Here is an 18,297-nt window from a genome sequence, read left to right as displayed (position 1 = left end):
ATTGAGCTATTGTGTTAGGTCTATTCTTGGGCAAAACTAACCAGCCTGTCTTGGGGCCAGCAGCCCCAGAACCTCAGCCTCCTCCAGCTGCCTAGTCCTCCAGAAAGGCAGGCACAAGATCCCTAAGAAAAGCCCAGAGAGGGGGCGCCTGGGTGGCTCAGCTGGTTGGGCGTCTGACTCTTAGTTTCAGCTCGGGTGGTGATCTCAGGGTCATGGGAGCGAGCCCCGAGTCAGGCTCTGTGCTGGGTGTGGAAACTGCTTAGAATTCTCTCTCTCCCTCTGCCCCACTCACACTCTCTCTCAATCTAAAGGTGTGTGTGGGGAAGCCCAGAAGGAAGTCTGTCCGTATCTCTAAGAAGCACCCAAGGAACGGCTCAGTTCCTGGAATGACCAAAGTCCTGCCTGAGGTGGCCCCAGTCCAACCTCCATGAGGGAAAGGTGGTATCTCTTAGTCACTGCTGGACCTCCAATACTCAGGGCCAGGCAGAGAAGGGATGTGTGGAATGGATGGATGGATGGATGGATGAACGAATGAATGAATGAATGAATGAAGCAAGCAAGCCTCAGACCCAGCAAACAAGCCTCTCAGTCCCATGGTGCCACACAATTCCCCTCTGTGTTGTCCAGCCAAGGCCCCTTTGGGGTGCCTCTACTCCCACCTTATGCCCCCCTCAATCCTCACCCCAGCTGGATTGGTTGCCCCTCCAGCCCCCTGAGCCGCCCTGCCAAGATACTGATCACCATCCCACCCACTACCGTGGGCCCCTTGAGAGTCGAGACCTACCCCGCTCCTGCTCTATCTCCAGCCCCAGCACAGTGGCCGGAACAGGGGAAATGCTTGGGAAATACATGCAATGAATGGAATCCTTGAAGTCCTATGTAGGAATCTAAGAGAGGTCCTGGCTCTTGGGCATTCAGAGGGGAAACGACCCTGACCCCGCTTTTAAGAAGCTCACAGTCTGGGGGTGCACAACCAGATGATCTGTGTCTGTGTGCTGTGATGGGTGCAGGAAGCAGCCACAGCTGCTCCTGGGGGCGGAGGACGGAGGGGCCCTCACTGTGGACGGTGGCTTCACAGGGAAGTGGACTGGGGAGGTCAACTGAGAGAGTGAGACAGGCGTGTGCATCAGGCAAGACACGGCGGAAGGTGCTGAGGCAAAAAGAAGAGCGTGCACAGAGGCAGGGAGCGTGAGCGGGAGCACAGAGGCTCTGTTTTAAAGCAGGACACCAACACGACCAGCTGGGAGCTTTAGACAGACGGGCCTGGAGCCGCCTGCACTGTGGAGGGCAGGGGGAGCGAGTGCCAAAGCCAGGGGGGCCAGTTAGGACTGTGTGGGTAAGAAACCTGGCTCTGAGGTAGACAAACTTGGTTCCAGGCCCGGCCTCACCACTTGGTAGCTCTGTGGCCCTGGGCAAATGACTTCATCCCTTACCTCTGTCTGCTCTTCTGTGAGATGAAAATAATCACAGGCCCGGCCTCACAGAGCTCCTGGGATCTGAGAGGTAGGCACAAAATGTGCTTGTCCCGGTGCTCAAAGCATGAGCCCATGCCAACAGGCCGAGGTGGCCTTAGGTGCCAACCGCTTGGCCTGGCCTAGAAGAGCAGTTCCAGGCGAGGCCCAGAATCGCCAGGAAGCCACCGTGGGGCAGCACTGTCTGCCCAGTGCCCGGCTTCTCCTTCTCATCCGAGGCTCCCCTGGTTCCAAGGTTCCAGAGCACACCAGGCATTGACAGAAGCACAGCAGCCAACTCAGAAGCCGGGCTCTGACATGGCTTCTGCAGGCTTGCCCCGCCTCAGCTCTGCTGGCTGGGGCTCCTGGCACAGAGGGCTCAGGGTGCAGGCTTTGGGGGAATCTCAAAATGGTTCCCAAATAACGCACCCTGAAAAAATAACAGCAGCATCCTTGTCCCCCTCGCAAAGGCAACCAGCTCCCCACTGCCTAACCACATCCCGTCTTGCCCTATGATCTCACAGTATGACCACAACCCGCCTCCTCCATGAACTCAGTCAGCCCTCCCCTGGAGCCAGCAGCTCCCCAGGGGCAGGAGCACGAGAGCCCAGGGCGTCAGGCAGATTCAGCCCCCCGCTGCTACTCTCCCAGGCAAATTGGTGGGATCCGACACTACCTGCCTGGCTGGTTCCTGCCTCTGTTCCCATCACCCATGACAGGGCAGGACCCAGCTGTCACAGTGCACGATGACTAGCTGGCGGCGGGAGGCTAGGGGATGGAGGGCTGGATGGACGAACAAATGGCTCATTTGAAGGTCTTATGAGAGCTGAGCTGGCAGGGTCTGGGAACTGGCTCCAGACTCCTTGGGTGCCCACACGGCCTTCTGGTTGGGAATGAATCACACGATGCTGGGCTGGGAGGGGGTGGCTGTTGGGATGTGGCTGTTCCCTCCCTGGCCTCCAGGCTAGCGGTGAAGCACCTAGGACAAGCAAGGCACAGTTCCTTCAGGTTTTCTAAGGTGAGGACGCCACTGCTCATCCTAGATGCCCATTTTGGGGTCTTGCCACTTGGATAATCAAGAAGCTGTTTCGAACATCCAACAAAACTCCCCCTTGTACTGACCTGAAAGCCATTTCTACTGATTCAGTTAACAGTGACTACGAAGCAATCTGCATCCTGGCCATGAAGCAAACAGACAGGCACCTTTTGTTTGTTCACGCTGGTTGGAGATAATCTTGGTGGAAGTGAGGGCGTGGGCACTGCAGTTGACAGCGGGATCCCAGTCCTGATATTTATTCCAAGGGACCTCAGACAAGTGACCTGATCTCTCTGGGCCTGGGTTTATTCTCCCGCAAAATGCACATAATAATACTTTTCTCCTAGGGGTAAAGGGACCATAAAATTTGGTACCCAATCGGGACACTTTTGCAAGTAAGAGGGGGTGTTATTAATGATTACATAAGATAACGGGCCTCAGCTGGGGCCAACCTTATGCACAGGGCTGTAAGTGCCAAGAAAGGGCACACCAGGCACGCGGTGAGTTTATCACAAACAAACAAGGGCTGTTGTTATCTATGCTTTTGGTCATATGGTCAGCTGGGCCCTCTGGGGCCCTTTCTTCTGGAATTTTCCTTTATCTGGATCCCTCCCATATCCTGGATTACCAATTGGTTTGGGTACCACCCCACTGGTACACCATACATCTCAAACAGCTTTAGTAGGAAAAGCTGTCAACTTTGAAGTTTCGATTTTTTCTTCTCGGTCCTGATGTTGCCTTAACAATCACGATTCGTGCTCAGGTCCATCAGACTCACTCAAGCAGAGCTCAAGTTCCTAGCTTTCCCAAAGCCAGACACCAGGGGCCAGCCGGGCACACTCAGGGTCAGGTGGCGGTTCCAGATTCCTGCACTGCCTTGGCAGGGGCCCACTTCCCAGACCTCCTGCAGGGCCTCTGGTCTGGGCTCATCCTTGGCCTTCTGTGATCACAGAATGATGGGGCAGGGCTGACAACAGAGGCAGGGGTGGGTTCTGTGAGCCCCTCACATGGGACTATAGCCTGGGTGGGTGACACCATGAGAGCTGGCTTGAATCCAGAGGTTTCCCTGGGGTCAGCAGTCCTGAGGATCCCAGGAGCTCTTCTGTTCTCCCCTTGCCTGCGGGGGTCAGAGAGCAATTTCTTTTGAGTGTCCTGTCACTCCAGCACTTTTCTCCCTGTATCTTCAGCATGGTATATTTTGGGGTTCTGTTATTGGCTCCGCCACTTAGTAATTCGATGACTGTGGGCAAAATGACTCATGGTCTTAGAATCTCAAGAGTTCCCTCACCTGCAAATGGGGATAACTGTCAGCCCTGCTGTTAGTCTTAAAAGCATCTTTGTGGGAATTAGAAAATGGCTGTAATATAAATATCCCAAACTACAAAGACTGTTGAATGTGAGTTGTGCTCCCTAGAGTTGCACAGTGCACAACTTGGGCCACCTGCATGGCAGCCCTGAAGTAATAGGGCTTCCCTCCTGAGGTTGTTGGGAGGATTAAGTAAGATCATGTATATAAAGTACTTGAGTCAACTGACTGTAGTTATCATCCTGAGTGTTTGAACTTTTCTCATTCCTAACCCCCGGGGCCACCAGCTTCTGCTGCAGCGCATGACACAGCTCCATCTTATAAAAACGATTCTTCCCACAAAGTGGCCCCATGCCTGGGTTGCAGTGCCGTGGTGCCGAGAGGGACGTGGACACATGGTGTGTGGCCCCACTGCACCAGGCCAAGCAGGGGCGCTCGAGGCTGCCCACCGGAGGCTGGGTGGGACCCAAGCCCAGGGGAGGCCGCCTCCCAGCATGCAGGCGCCGTCACGTGGCTTGATCACACCAGCTCCACTTGTGGGGAGGGAAACCCGTACATAATGGAAACTCCTCACAACACAGTGTGGAAAAGCAATTTCAAGAATCGTTTTTATTTTCATTTCGAAGCCAAGGAAAACAGTTGGAGTTGCTTTTCTTTGTTGGTCAGAGGAAGAAACTGAGGAGCACTGCTTTGATTGCAATGGAGTTCTTCTCCAGGCCTAAGATGGCTGGAATGCTGGGGAGGGTTATTTCTCTTGGGGTGCAATTAGTTGAATAAATATCAAGAGAGCAAAAGTAAACAAACTCATTACTGCCCATTAAGAGCTGCCAAAGTAGCAGAAAACTGAAGAAGGGGGTTAGAATCTTTAAGGAAAACAAATGACTCCAAAGCCAAGGGCAGTGCAAAGAGTCCAGCCTTTGGTGTCAGGCTGACCTGAGCTCTCACCTGGGTCAGCTCCAGTTCTTATCTGCTCCATGCTCCTGGGCAAGTCACTTAGCCTGTCTGGGATTCAGTGTCCCCAGTTACAAAGTAGAAGTGGGGAACAACCACCTGGCTAGAGCACCTGCTCCTTCCCTTCCTTCTGGAACCCACTCAGCCCCAAGTCACTCCCGCCAAGCCCAGACCCCAGGGAAACGCAACAGGAAGACCCAGAATCGTGAGCCTCACACCCGGTGGCACCACTAGCAATGCCATCTTGAGCGAGATACCAGACACCCTCTGGAGCTGCAATTTTCTCACCCTCCAAATGGCACAACACAACTAACTAGCTCTCAATGTTGCGATGATTAAATGAGATAATGCGCATGCAGGGCTTTGTGAACCTGAAAACCTGTATGAGTGTTAATTATCAAGTTTGGTGCTCTTTTTAATCGAACAATCACGAGAAATGCTCTTTCAAGACAGCACGGCCCTGCGCTGCGTCTGCCCGTCTCTTGCCCAGCACTGTGTAAGATCCAGGGACGGCAGGCCAGCTGGGACCCAGTCTGAGCAGAGGGCAGCTTTAGGGCTGGGCGGTGAGGCCAGACAGAGCCCCTGCTCAGGGCCCAGCTCTGTGACCGGCACAAGTGCCTCCTCTGAGAAACAGGGGAGGAGCATTAATTGTGGTCTCTCCGCAGGGAGGTGCGGTCCGCGCTCCTAAGTCCCGCTTTGCTGTCCGCCATCGTGCCGCTATCGTGTTATTGCCATCTCTAGTTTGGGAAGCATTTCTCTGTCCCTTAAGCAGTGTGCAAGGTGGGTTGGATCGCACCGTTTCACACAAGAGGCTCAGCCTTCAGGATCGCAAGTCCAAGGGCACAGGCTTTGCTCGGGAAGCTCGAGAGTCCACTTGTGGGAGGGGACAGGACTCAGTGATAAACAGTGACACCTTGCCAGGTCTTGAGGCCTGGGAAGGTTTGGAAGCCAACCCTTTTCTGGAGCCAGGTTGCCTCCCTGGGCCCCTGGCAGTTTCTTGGCCAAGGCAGAGGAGCGCAGCAGCACCCACACTGGCACCTGGAGCACAGCGAGGTGTTTGTCACCAGCAGGTGAGCGCTGGTGGGAAGGCACGGGCCTGCCCACCCTGGCCCGCAGCGCTGCTCCTCCCCATTGTTCCGGGCCAGGCGTGGCCACGGGCTGGTGCACAAGCAGCCAGAGCACTGTGGAAACCAGGCAAACATTCATAAACTCAGCCCGGTTTCCAGTAAACGTCACTGCAGCCCTACCTCGTAGCCCAACCCAGACCGAAGGCTGCCGAACACCTTTCTCTGCCTGGCCCCAAAGCCTGAGCTGGCCACGGAACCACGCGTGGGCTTCCTCACTGAAGCAGAAAACAGTTCTGAGTGGCTCTGGGGAGCCCAGGGTCTGTTCTGTAACAGCCCACCAGCTGGGGTACCCGAACCTAGGCTGCTCACCAAAGAAGCCCCAGAGGGGCCTGGGGAAGACATAACCTTCAGCTTCTGTGTCAGGCTGATTTTAGCATAAATTAACGTGAAGTCAGAAAGTGATAATGCTAATCCTTTTTTTAGTACTAAAGACCAGATTAAGTACATTTCTGGGTAGTCAGTAAGAGTTTGAAGGCTAGAATACATGAGATCAGATGAGAGAAGCTTTCCTGACCCCACCAATTATCCCTGGTTCTGCCACCTCCCAGCTGTGTGATCTTAGGCAATTCACTTAGCCTCTCTGAGTCTCAGTTACCTCATCTGTAAAATGGAAATGACAACAGAATCCTAACAGCATCACCTTGTGAGAATACATTAAAGTAGAAAATACTTGCAAATGTTTTGTGCAGGGGCAGGTACATAGTGGGTTCTCAGTAAATAGATTCTATGGATGTTACTGATAAGTATAAGACATGGCCTCCAGGGCTCCTGGGTGGCTCAGTTGGTTAGGTGTCTGCCTTTAGCTCAGGTCATGATCCTGGGGTCCTGGCATAAAGCCCCGCGTCAGGCTCCCTACTTGGCGGGGAGTCTGCTTCTCCCTCTGCCCCTCTCCCTGCTCATGCTCTGTCTCTGTCTCTCTCTCAAATAAATAAAATCTTAAAAGAAAATGAATGAATGAATGAATGAAAAGGAAGGAAGGAAGGAAGGAAGGAAGGAAGGAAGGAAGGAAGGAAGGAAGGAAGGAAGGAAGGAAAGGGCCTCCTCCCGTACACCTGGCACCCCCTCAGGCAATCACCTTCACGGGCCCCCCGGCCCTGCCTCTCCGTAGCGCCCCCACCCGTGGGGCAGCCACTGGCAGGCGTGCCTTTTCACTCAGGCCAGAAATATTGATCGAGTGCCTGCATATTCCAGACCACGTGCTTGGCATTGCAAATGGAGCAGACAACCCCCTGCCCTCGTGGCAGCTCCATTCATGGGATGGGGTGGGGAAACATTCTACATCTGCTGACAATGTGGGGAGGTTACAATTTTAAATAATCAGGGTGGGCCTCCCTGAGAAGGTGATATCTCAGCAAAGACCTTAAAGAGGTGAGGGAGTGAGCGATGAGGAAAGGGGGTAAGAGTGTAGACAGGGAACAGTGTACAAAGGTCCTGAGTCCTAAGCGTGCTTGGCAAGCATAAGGACCACCCAGGAGGCTGGGGTGGCTACAGTGGCATGAGCAGGGGGATGAGAGGAGTCAGAGATGAGGCCAGGGAGTAAGGGGGGCCAGGTCCGGGAGAGCCAGAAACGCCTTCTAAGCTTTCTCGGAGATGAGGGGGCTCCCAGAGGATTCTGAGCAGAGGATCGGACTTTTTAAAAAGGATCACTCTGGCTGCTGGGTTGAGGACAAAGGGCAGGAGCAGGTCCAGCAGCAGACAGTTAGGTCCAGGTGAGAGGCGAAGGTGGGTTGTACCAGGGTGCAGGGGAGGTGGGGAGCAGCAGCGGGATGCTGAGAATACGTCCAGGATATTGCTCTTACAATTTGGTGGTGAATTAGATGCGGGATATGAAAGAAAGAGAGGAGTCAAGGATGACTTCAAGGTTGTTGGCCTGAGCAACTGGAAGAGCAGAGTTGCTGTTTATTAACATAGGAGAACCTGGGGTGAACATGTTGGGACGGAAGTGTGAGACACCAGTTCACTTCTGGGTAAGTTTGAGATGCCTAGTAGATAGTCGAGTGGAAATGTCAAAGAGGCAGTTGGATGCATGCGTCTGGAGTCAAATAAATGTGGGAGTTAGCAGCGCCTGAAAGCCACAAAGCCAGATGAGATCACCGAGGTAAACAAGAGGTCTGAGGACTGAGCTCTGGGTCCCCCAGGACAGGAACAGGAGGAAGAACCAGCAAAGGAGACAGAAAGGGCAGCCAGTGAAAAGGAAGGAAAGGGTGATCTTCAGGAAAGGAAGTCCAAGGACGGATTGATTGACCACATCACCCAGTGTGGAGAGGCAAGTACTGATGAGGACTAAGAACAGGCCATTTGGCCTGGCAACTGAGGCCACTGGTGATCCTGTCCAGAGCACTTGGAGTGGAGGGGAGGGGCCGGGCCTGATGGGAGTGGGCTCAAAAGAGAATAGAAAGAGAGGGACTTTCTGGCAACTGAGTACAGACAACCCTTCGGAGGGTTTTGCTAAAAGCAGGAGCAGAGAAACGGAACAGTAGCTGGAGGGGGGGATGTGAGATCAAGAGAGGATTGATTTTCTTTAAGTTGAGAGAAATAACAGCATGATTGTAGGAACAATGTGATCACGCAGGAGAGATGGGGGAGAACTGCTGGAGCGATGTCCTTGAGTAGGCGAGAGGAGGGATCTGTGCATGTCCGTCCCCTCCTTCTTGGCCTGGCTAACTCCTGCTCATCCCTCAAGGGGTCAGTGTAAAGGTCACTTTCTCAGGGAAGCTTTCTCGCATCGTCCGATTACGTCAGTTCCCTGCTCTACCCTTTCGCAGCATACGTTACTGCTGCTCCGTGGCTCTTAGGGGCTGGGCCATGGTGTGTGAGCCCTGTGAGGGCAGGGCTGGCCTCTGGCCTGTTGGGGTTGTACCTCCAGCAGCCAGCATGCTGCCTGGCACACCACAGATGTTTGACGGATATCTGGTGAAGGAACAAATGGTCCAAGAGCAGAACCGAAACAAATCCAGAGACACGTGTCTGTTTTCCGCTTCCGCCGGCTTTAATCACATTGCAGCGGCCAGGACCTTGCAGTTACTGGCTACTGCAAATATTTGGATTTAGAAGAGCTCAGTTGTTTGTTCCTGTTTGGGCTCTTTAGCTTGTCTCTAACACACAGACCAAAGCCGTGTGGCTGGACACATCCTCCGACTGACACTGTCCACTACCACCTGAACACATTCCATACTGTGTCCAGTGACTGAAGCGTTTAACAAACATTTGCTGAAAGCCTGCTTAGTGCAGCATCCTGCGGACACAGGATGGAATCAGCCACAGCGCCTGCCCTCACGGAGTGTGGAGTCCAGTAGCAGAGATCACAGAGAACCCCTATGCACTACAACTGTGATGGATGCTACACCGGGAAAACCCAGGGGGTTATGAACATGTAGAACGAGGAGACGGGGGTTGGGGGGGAGGCATGAGGCAGAGAAGGGAGACCAGACAAGCCTCCTTCTGCCTCCCTGCCCCAGCTTCGAGCTGCCCTCGTGTGGTTCTCAGGCTTGGGCCAGGAGCTCGGCGAGGGAGCTGGGCTTTGGGGCTGGCTCCGGGAGTGGCAGGGCCGTGGCCTCCTGCCTTCAGATGCCCCGGTGCCCTCCCCTTTCCTCTCTACCTCTGCTGAGGCCTGCCTGTCTCCTTCTGCGGCATCCAGAAGGGCTGCCTCCTGAAGCTGCATTTTTGGAAAGATCTGCCTGGCGAGAAGGCTGAGCTCATTTATGGCACAGGCCGCTGGCAGTGACAACGCCGTTCCTGACTCTCCCTTCTGTTTACTTTCAGGTTTTCCTAGGCTCCGTTCGCCAAGAGGAACCACCATTTTGCAAGGACCATGAGGCCGCGGTGCGTGACATACTGGTGGCTGGGACTGCTGGCTGCCGTGGGAGCAGCTGCAGGCCAGAAGGAAGGCTTTGAGGGTGCCGAGGAGGGCTCGCCCAGCGAGTTCATCTACCTGAACAGGTACAAGCGGGCCGGCGAGGCTTCGGACAAGTGCACCTACACCTTCATCGTGCCCCAGCAGCGGGTCACAGGCGCCATCTGCGTCAACTCCAAGGAGCCCGAGGTGCTCCTGGAGAACCGGGTGCACAAGCAGGAGCTGGAGCTGCTCAACAGCGAGCTGCTCAAGCAGAAGCGGCAGATCGAGACGCTGCAGCAGCTGGTGGAGGTGGACGGCGGCATCGTGAGCGAGGTGAAGCTGCTGCGCAAGGAGAGCCGCAACATGAACTCGCGGGTCACGCAGCTGTACATGCAGCTCCTGCACGAGATCATCCGCAAGCGGGACAACGCGCTCGAGCTCTCCCAGCTGGAGAACCGGATCCTCAACCAGACGGCCGACATGCTGCAGCTGGCCAGCAAGTACAAGGACCTGGAGCACAAGTACCAGCACCTGGCCACGCTGGCCCACAACCAGTCCGAGATCATCGCGCAGCTCGAGGAGCACTGCCAGCGCGTGCCGGCCGCCAGGCCCGTGCCCCAGCCGCCCCCAGCCACCCCGCCCCGGGTCTACCAGCCGCCCCCCTACAGCCGCATCATCAATCAGATCTCTACCAATGAGATCCAGAGTGATCAGAACCTGAAGGTGCTGCCTCCCCCTCTGCCCACTATGCCCACCCTCACCAGCCTCCCGTCCTCCACAGACAAGCCATCGGGTAAGTCCTTCCAGGAGGGAGCCGGCTCCATCTGGGGCCTCAGAGCCAGGCGCCAGGCTTCCCTTGGCTAAGACCACAAGTGGGGGAAAAGCCACGGTGAGTTGAAGCCGGGCCAAGAGACTTGCGCAATCCCCCAGCGATCCCTTGGGCCCAGCCTCGGCAGCCGGTGGGGTGAGGGGGGGCCCACGTTCCTTAGATGGATGCTCCAAGGTAGAACCAGGAAATGGGGAGAGGCTCAGAAGAGAACAAATGTTCTCTGGCTTCTGATGGGAACGAGCCCCAGGCCTGTAGTTTTCTGGGCTCTGCTGAGATGCTCTGTGTTGGCAAGCAGGATGTCTCTCCTGCAAACTCCTGCTCTTGTGCTGTGCCTGGCACCGATCTGGCAATCGGTAAATGCTCACCAAAGAAACAAGAAGCCGAAGGAAAAGAAAGTGTTATCGTGGCAAAAGTATGATAAACACGTTGTAGCAGCTGGGAGATGGGAAGGAGTACTTTCTGAAGCCCACACATTTTCTAGTCGGCTGCTGTGTCGACTTTTCAGTGACAATTCCAAATACTCTTAAATACACGGTTCATCTTAAAATATGGTAATTCTCAGAACATCATTATGGGGGAGGAACAGGGTTGCTGGTATGTTCCAAAGCTTGAGCAGAGTACCAGCATGGGGCACTTTCGTGAATACTGTATCACTAAGCCCTGCAGCTCCTTGTGAAAGGTTAACTGAAAAGAAGAGTAACTTGCTCACAGGCTTAGGATCCTCAGGCTGGATTTGAATTCAGGTCTTTACACTTTAAATCTAGGGCTGACTCCTCTGTGCTCTGGAACTCTGGGGGGAGCATGAGCCCAGCCCCCTGAAGCTCAGCCTCTCATTCATCCAGGACCCTGTGAGCCTTCCAGATGGGCTGTCAGATGAGAACTGGATTGATCTTTGCAGAAACTAACCACATATCTGCTCCACATCAGTGATTTTGGTACCACTTCGTCATATAAGCGGGGAGATATTTTTACTGAAAATATCCTGTTTTACACTTATTTCACAATTCTGAAAATAACCACCAGTACTGGGAAGAGCAGCTTCTTGCTAATTCCAGAAAGGGGGTGGCCCATGCAAAAGACAAGGGCAACCCTGTTTGCAGGTCCAAGGTGGGGAGCATCTGCCTACAGCACCTCACACCTCACAGGAAAGCCCTCTACTGGGTCTGCGGGTTGAGAACACATAGTTTGAACAGACTGACCTGGATTCAAATTCTGATTCCCCTATTGATTAGCTCTGGGATATTAGGCAAGTCACCTTGTAGAGCCTGCGTTTCCTGTTTCAATCTGTCAGTTGGGGATAGATTAAAATAATGCCTACCCAAAGATGAGATGAAATACTGAAAAAAAAATGTGTCTGGAGTGGCGCTGGGCCACTCAATACTTGGTAGCTCTCAGTTTCCTTCCGTTTTGGTTTATCTTAAAGCAAGAAGATTGAAATAAATAAACAGTCCCTTTTTAGTGCTGGCATTCTACAGCAGATGACTAGCTCATCTGTACGTATGTCTGTTTTAAATCAGAAGCTCCAAAAGAGAGGGCAGAGTGTGCTAATATGTCTCGACAGAATGCCCAGATGGTAAAATGTGCCCTTGGGCACCAAATGAAGACCCCACTGAATGTCATACTCCTAACGTCTGGCAGACCTCAGTGGTTACCCAACAGACCTCCTCTTGCTTAAACATCTCTGGTTTCTGAGTCAATGATTTCAGGACATCCCTGAGCTTGAACTGAGCTGAAAGGTATATAGTGTAGGAAGAAAGACCTAGGTTGGGGCACCTGGGTGGCTCAGTCGGTTGAGCGTCTGCCTTCGGCTCAGGTCATGATCCCAGGGTCCTGGGATGGAGCCCTGCATGGGGCTCCTTGCTCAGCGGGGAGTCTGCTTCTCCCTCTCCCTCTGCCTGCCGCTCCCCCTGCTTGTTCTCTCTCTCTGTCAAATAAGTAAATAAAATCTTGAAAAGAAAAGAAAAGAAAGAGCTAGGTTTGCATCCACCTCTTAGTAGTGGTTTGCTTGTGAGGAAGTTACTTAGCTCCCCTGAGCCACAATTTTCCACTCTGTAAAATGGGGACAGGAGTTAGAATACTGCAGGGTTGTTGTGGAAACAGTGCAATCAGGCATGAGATATTATGTCATGTGGGGCAGCCAACCACGGATGTGCACCTACTCTGTGCCGGTCACGGAGCCAGGCTTGGGGGAGCCAGTGAAAACTCTGGTTCTGACCTCTAGGAACTCAGTCTGGGGGAGGTGGCAGATGCATGAATGCACAAGGATCTATCCAGTGTCTACCAGTTCTATCCCCCAAAATCGGCACAGCAGATCTGACGAAGGATTTCTCTGAGGGGGAACATCCGTCAAGGCCAAAATTTCCATAATGTAAGAATTGATGCAACCCACATAACAAAGTATCTGAAAGCAGGAATGCAGTGAAAATCATGGGCTGTGTAGTCACTGTGGTAATACCATGGTGTGCTAAGTGCCCTGCAGAGCAGCGAATGAAGGGTTCCGGGAACACTAAGGTGACATGCGTGACTGAGTCTGCCTGGACTAGAAGGGAGAAGTTGGACAGAGACTGGACTTCCGTGTTGCATCTTGAATGATTTGTAAGAGATTACATTTGGGAAACAGGGTTACTAGTGGGTCCCTGATGGAGAGGAGTCTGTGCACAGTCCTGGGATCACGACCCTACTCCTCGCACTTCAAATGGTTTGGATCCCCTGCTTCTTCACATTCGTAGACCAGCATGGGCTGTGTGCATTCCAAAGCCCTGCATGCACCCAACCCACTTTCTCTCCCACTTAAGGAAGCACCCCAACATGGGAGGCAGTAGCAGTGACCTTCTGTGGACATGACAAATGCACTATAATTTACCCTTTTCTTTTTTTTTTAAGCAAAGTTCTCCCAAATGTTGGTAGTGATTGTTGGTAACAGATTCCCTGTGACCCGCCTCTCCACTGAGCACCCCCCCTTAAGGTGTTACGAGCCAGACCTGGCCATGGAAGCTGAATGGGCAGGGAGGTCTCGGTCCTTTCCTGGGCTTGGACTACAGGGGGAGGAAAAGGCAGATGGCCTCTCTCAGACAACTGGCAGGGAGCTCTTATCAGGCCTGTTCTGAGAGCTTGCAGGCAGGTTCTGGGCCTACAAGACAAAACCTTCTGTGCTCTTACCCACAAGATCCTGTGTTCCCAAGGACATCACTCGGCCAGAAACACCTTTGTGTGCATGACTTGGCAGCTTCTAAAAGAGCCTTCGCTCTTTTCCTCGTCGTCTGGGCTGCTCAGCCCACAGCACACCCTTTTCCAGAGGACTGAGGGAGCCATGGCCGCTTATCTGGAGCTGCACTCACCAGCTTGTTCCCAGCCAGACAGTAACAGGCTGGCCCCAGGCCAGGCCCGGGCCGCTGAGAGCCTGAGGGAGGGAGGCCCAGGCAGCTCCTGGCTTCCCTGGTGTCTGACTTAGGTTCTGGCCTGCCTCTCTCAGGTCTGGATGTTAGGATGCTGCTTTGACAAGGCCAAGGCCAAAGGGCCCGGCCTATGGCCCTTTCCCCGGCGATCCAGCTGCTGCTGCCTGCCCTTCCTCTTTTCCTCTCCACTTTCTCACACATCCCCCGACCTCCTTCTCCATGTGTGTGCCCTGGACACACACACGTACACGTGCGTCAATCAGGTCTGCTAAAGAGGAAGGCTGCAGGGGTCACGAAAAGGCACAGGAATGGACAGGATGGAGCCTCAGCGCTGGCCTTCTCCCAAAGTGGTCTGGGAGGCCGGGGACACTGTCCCTCAGCCCTGCACAGGCACAGCCACGCACAGGCCAGCCCTCCTGCCATGGCAGCCGCCCTCGAGAGTGATCAGAGGAGGAAAGGCAGTGTTAGGACCGGCTGCCACAGCAAGGCCCTGCCTGAAACAAACCCTTAAAAACCAAAAGGAGTAGGCATTTCTAGCTGTTTTCTCTCCTGAGAACATAATCAGCTTAGTTTGTTTCTCAGTGGATAAAGAAGGGACCATGAAATTAAAAGAGAGCTTGTTAGGGGCCTTATCATCCCAGAGCCTGTCAGTAGCAGAGCCAAGATAGGTCCCTGGACTTGTAACTTCCAGGATGTCAAGGTTCAGAGAGGTTAAGTAACTCAGCCAAGACTACACAGCTAGTGAGTGGCTCAGCCAAGGCTCAAACCCAAGTCTGTCTTAACCATTCCGGGATACTGCATGTTTCCATGGAAAGGCTGGAGGGAAACTGGTGTCAAAATCACCCTATAAATGCTTGACTTGGCCCCAGGTGCCAGCTGCCTGGGATGTGACCCTCCATCACTATTTCATGTACTAGGTTCCAAGCAGCTCCTTGTAGAAGAGCTCTGGGAACAGAGCTGGTGGATCTGTTATTAGAGCTCTCACAGTTCTAACAGTGTAAGACACTGTCACTGCAAACTCACCAATATCATGCCGCCCCCTTACTCAGGCCTGGGAGGAACCGACCATACCAACCATCTGCACTGGCTCCCCAGTCACACAAATGGACTGCTGGGGTGAATTATGTAGTAGACTATATCACAACCCTGAGATGCCAAAATAAAATAATAATAGAGAGAGAGAGAAAGCAGAACTGAGTTAGCATCATACTGCAGAATGTCAAAAACAACTGAGCTCTCCCGCAGAAAACACAATATGCACCTGACTTCCAGTAAATGGACCCAACTAAAGCTGCAGAGAAATCTGATTTTTAATTTGTCTCGAATCTGAACAAATTCTCTGGGTGTGTTTGTATTCAGCATTTCAACGTCCAGCAAAATCTAAAGTCCTGATTTCTTTAAAGACGCTAACTCCAAATACATAAAAATCAGCAGATGTGATCTGTTCTTGGGGCCACACAAGGTGGCAACCACATTATTTCACTGCTAACACAGATTCCTCCCAACAGATACCCTATGGCCAGGGAGGTGCAGAGACCTTGAACAAGAGTGTTTTCCTAGATGGCTTTTCCTGCCTGTATTTTACCTCCCCCTGTGAAGTAGGAAATATGTATGTTAGATTGTGGTTTTAAAATAGACAACGACATATGTTACACTGTGGCTTCCGTTCCTTCTGGAGGTCAAGCAATTGTCGATCTAGGTGGAAAGCAGTTGGTCCCACGTGCAGACGAACTCTGGTAACTGGGCTTCTGAGCCTGAAGCTCTGGGGTGGGGGGGGGGGGTTGGTTGGAGGAGCAACCTGGAGGGGTGTGAGGATGTGAGTGAGGGTGGCTGTAGTCACCACGGGCTCTGCCTTTCAGTTCTCAGAAGCTGACGGAAAACCCAACCCAGGTCTCTTGCTTCCAGAGACTGTGCTATTCTCACTGTACTATGCTATCTTGTTGCTGAAATGTTATTGTGGAACAAAGTAAGATTCTCAAATTCATTACAAACTATGTAATCCAGTGATATTTCAAAGAGCATTCTTTGTTAGCTTCTTCACAAACAAAAGCCACTCGAGTTCAAGGTGGGTCATCTTCCTTCTAGCTTTGCTTTCTCTTTTCTCCTCGGGTACCTCGGGGAATGGATCACAGAGAACCCTTTGAGTGTGATGGCAAGCGCTCCCTCTATTACTCGGGCATTTTCCAAGGAAGACATTCAGCGAAATGCTCAGGCTCTTTACAGTCCCAAAGGATAAACTATCAACTTGTTACTATTTAAAGTGGCGATCTGGCATCTGTGGCCTGGAAATCCCAACAGTTTGGCACTTGGCACACTGAAAGTAATCTGGAAAATCCTGGAGCTCAGGCCTCTGCAGCCAGCTCCCTAGCCACACAGATGGATTGTTGTGGTGAATTTATGCAGTAGACCGAATCGGAACCCTGAGATGCTCCCCCAGAAAAAAACGATTGATGAAGCAGAATGAAGTTAGGATCAGATGACTTGGTGTCTACAACAAAGGTGGTTCGGTTTATTGAGTGCAATGGGTAGTACGCTTGCCGTCGAAATAACGTCTTGACTTCAGCTACCCCTGTGAGGACTGGGCAAGAGCACAGTCAAAAGGAGCCTGACGATCCTGGCTTTGTACCTCAAAATGAGCCCGTGAAGCCGCAGGACCTGGACTGGTCTAGGCAATCCTTTTTTCAAACGAATTAAGTGATTTTCCTTGAACAGATTTTTAATATAATAATTTAAGTTAGAATTACTGTGTATACAGAGAAATTGTGCTAAGCAAAAGAAGATTTTAGTTTAAATGACAAATGTAATATTTTTGAAAACAAAAAACACCCTCTAACTGTTGAAATGAAGACATCTTAGGTGGTCTGTTTAGAGTAATGTTTAAAAGAACAGAAAATCCAATCACCTGGCACTGTCCCAAGATACAACGTGCCGACTTTTTACAACAAACTGTCCAGACTCTCCCTGGTTTGGGTCTGGATCCTGATTATCCTCTGCTGTGGGGCCCCTGTTTCCAGATGAACTTAGCATTGATTCTCAAACTGGAAAGAACAGAATGAAGGTGACAAAGGGCACACAGCTCACGGTGGTGAGGAGATGGAGACGGGGAAAGGCACGTGGGGCACGAAGTGACTCATTCTCGAGCAGAGACTGGCAAGACGGACACACGATCATGCCCCTGAGGCTCCTGCCCAGAAGGATCCCAGAGACTGACAACGAGACAGAACCCCAAACAATCCTAGTACGGTGAAACAGACTCAGTGCAGCAGGATAAGCAGGCCCGGAAGGCAGATGGGAGTTCTAATCCGAGAGCCTCCCCTGTCCAGCCATGCGGTCTCTCTGGGACTTGGTTTGCTCACTGTTGCAGGGGCTCGTGAGGATGAAATGAAAGCGCATGTAAGGCATCTGGCAGGTGAAAGGCTCTAGATACATGGTAGTTATCATTCTTACTACATTCCAGTAGAGATAAATATATCAGACATGATGGGAACCCTGAGGAGAGTTAAGTAACTCTTCTGGGGTTGGGGAGGACTTCCTGGAGGAGGAGACGGGGAGGCTGAGGGCATGGCAGATAAGCTCTCAGAACCACTGCCAGCAACCATCCAGAAATCATGAAGACCAGGCTTGGTGCTGGGCAAATGCTCTCCTTTCAGAAAAAGAAAGGACAAGATACTAGCAATTATATACCAATTGGCTTAAGCCCTAGTAAAATCATAGAAAAGATTATGAAGAGGGGTTTGTGAGCATTTGAAAAATTAAAAGGTGATCAATGAAGGCCAACATAGGTTCTCTAAGCACAAGCCCATAGGCTGACTCCCTTTCTCAGAAAGGGTTCTTGGGTTGGCAGACCACAGACACACCACCTGTCCAGCACCTGTGGATTACAATCATGGGTCCAATAAGCTCTTCCATGATGTGCTTGCAGAACCACACCGTCAACCTCTGGCCTGAGAGAGGCTTGTTCATTCTCATCGCTACATCTACGGAGCCTTCCCACGCGGCCCACCTCTATGTCCCTCAGGGAGCCTCAGGCGCCACCGACCACTAGAACGCAGGGGGCCCCAGGGCTTCACCCCCACCAGTCCCAGGAGCCACAGTGAGCCCTCTTGTCTCTGCATACAGTGAGCTCACCACAGCCCCTCCAGGGCTAACCTCTTTTCTCTTTTAAATTGCTTTAAAGCCCGTATTTCTCCTCCTGCCCAAAGGTACTGTTGGAAACCCAGGAGTGGGCACAATGCTTTTGAAAGTGTTCTTTGGGAAGCAATGCTGCAATATCTGTTTATCCTAAGGTCAAACCAGCAGAAACAGGACGCTTTAAGCTCCTTGAGGGCTCCGGGAGCTCTTACTTGGGAGGTCTCAGACTGTATCAC

At 52.4% G+C, this 18,297-nt stretch overlaps 2 protein-coding genes across 10 annotated transcripts in view; one reads left to right on the top strand and one right to left on the bottom strand.

Moving 5' to 3' along the window:
• Positions 1 to 18,297, bottom strand: part of RALGPS1 (Ral GEF with PH domain and SH3 binding motif 1) — a 275,705-nt gene that overhangs the window by 103,774 nt on the left and 153,634 nt on the right. The window lies entirely within an intron of this gene.
• Positions 1 to 18,297, top strand: part of ANGPTL2 (angiopoietin like 2) — a 38,035-nt gene that overhangs the window by 4,146 nt on the left and 15,592 nt on the right. The window contains exon 2 of the mRNA XM_032418865.1: positions 9,634 to 10,499. Coding sequence (XP_032274756.1) covers positions 9,683 to 10,499 — 817 coding nt within the window. The 5' untranslated portion in view covers positions 9,634 to 9,682. The remainder of the gene's footprint in view (positions 1 to 9,633; positions 10,500 to 18,297) is intronic.

Source organism: Phoca vitulina, unplaced genomic scaffold (assembly GCF_004348235.1).
Source record: "Phoca vitulina isolate PV1807 unplaced genomic scaffold, GSC_HSeal_1.0 scaffold21, whole genome shotgun sequence".
Classification (NCBI taxonomy): Eukaryota; Metazoa; Chordata; class Mammalia; order Carnivora; family Phocidae; genus Phoca; species Phoca vitulina.
Note: the sequence above shows the minus strand (reverse complement) of the source record. Positions and strands in the feature narration are given on the sequence as shown.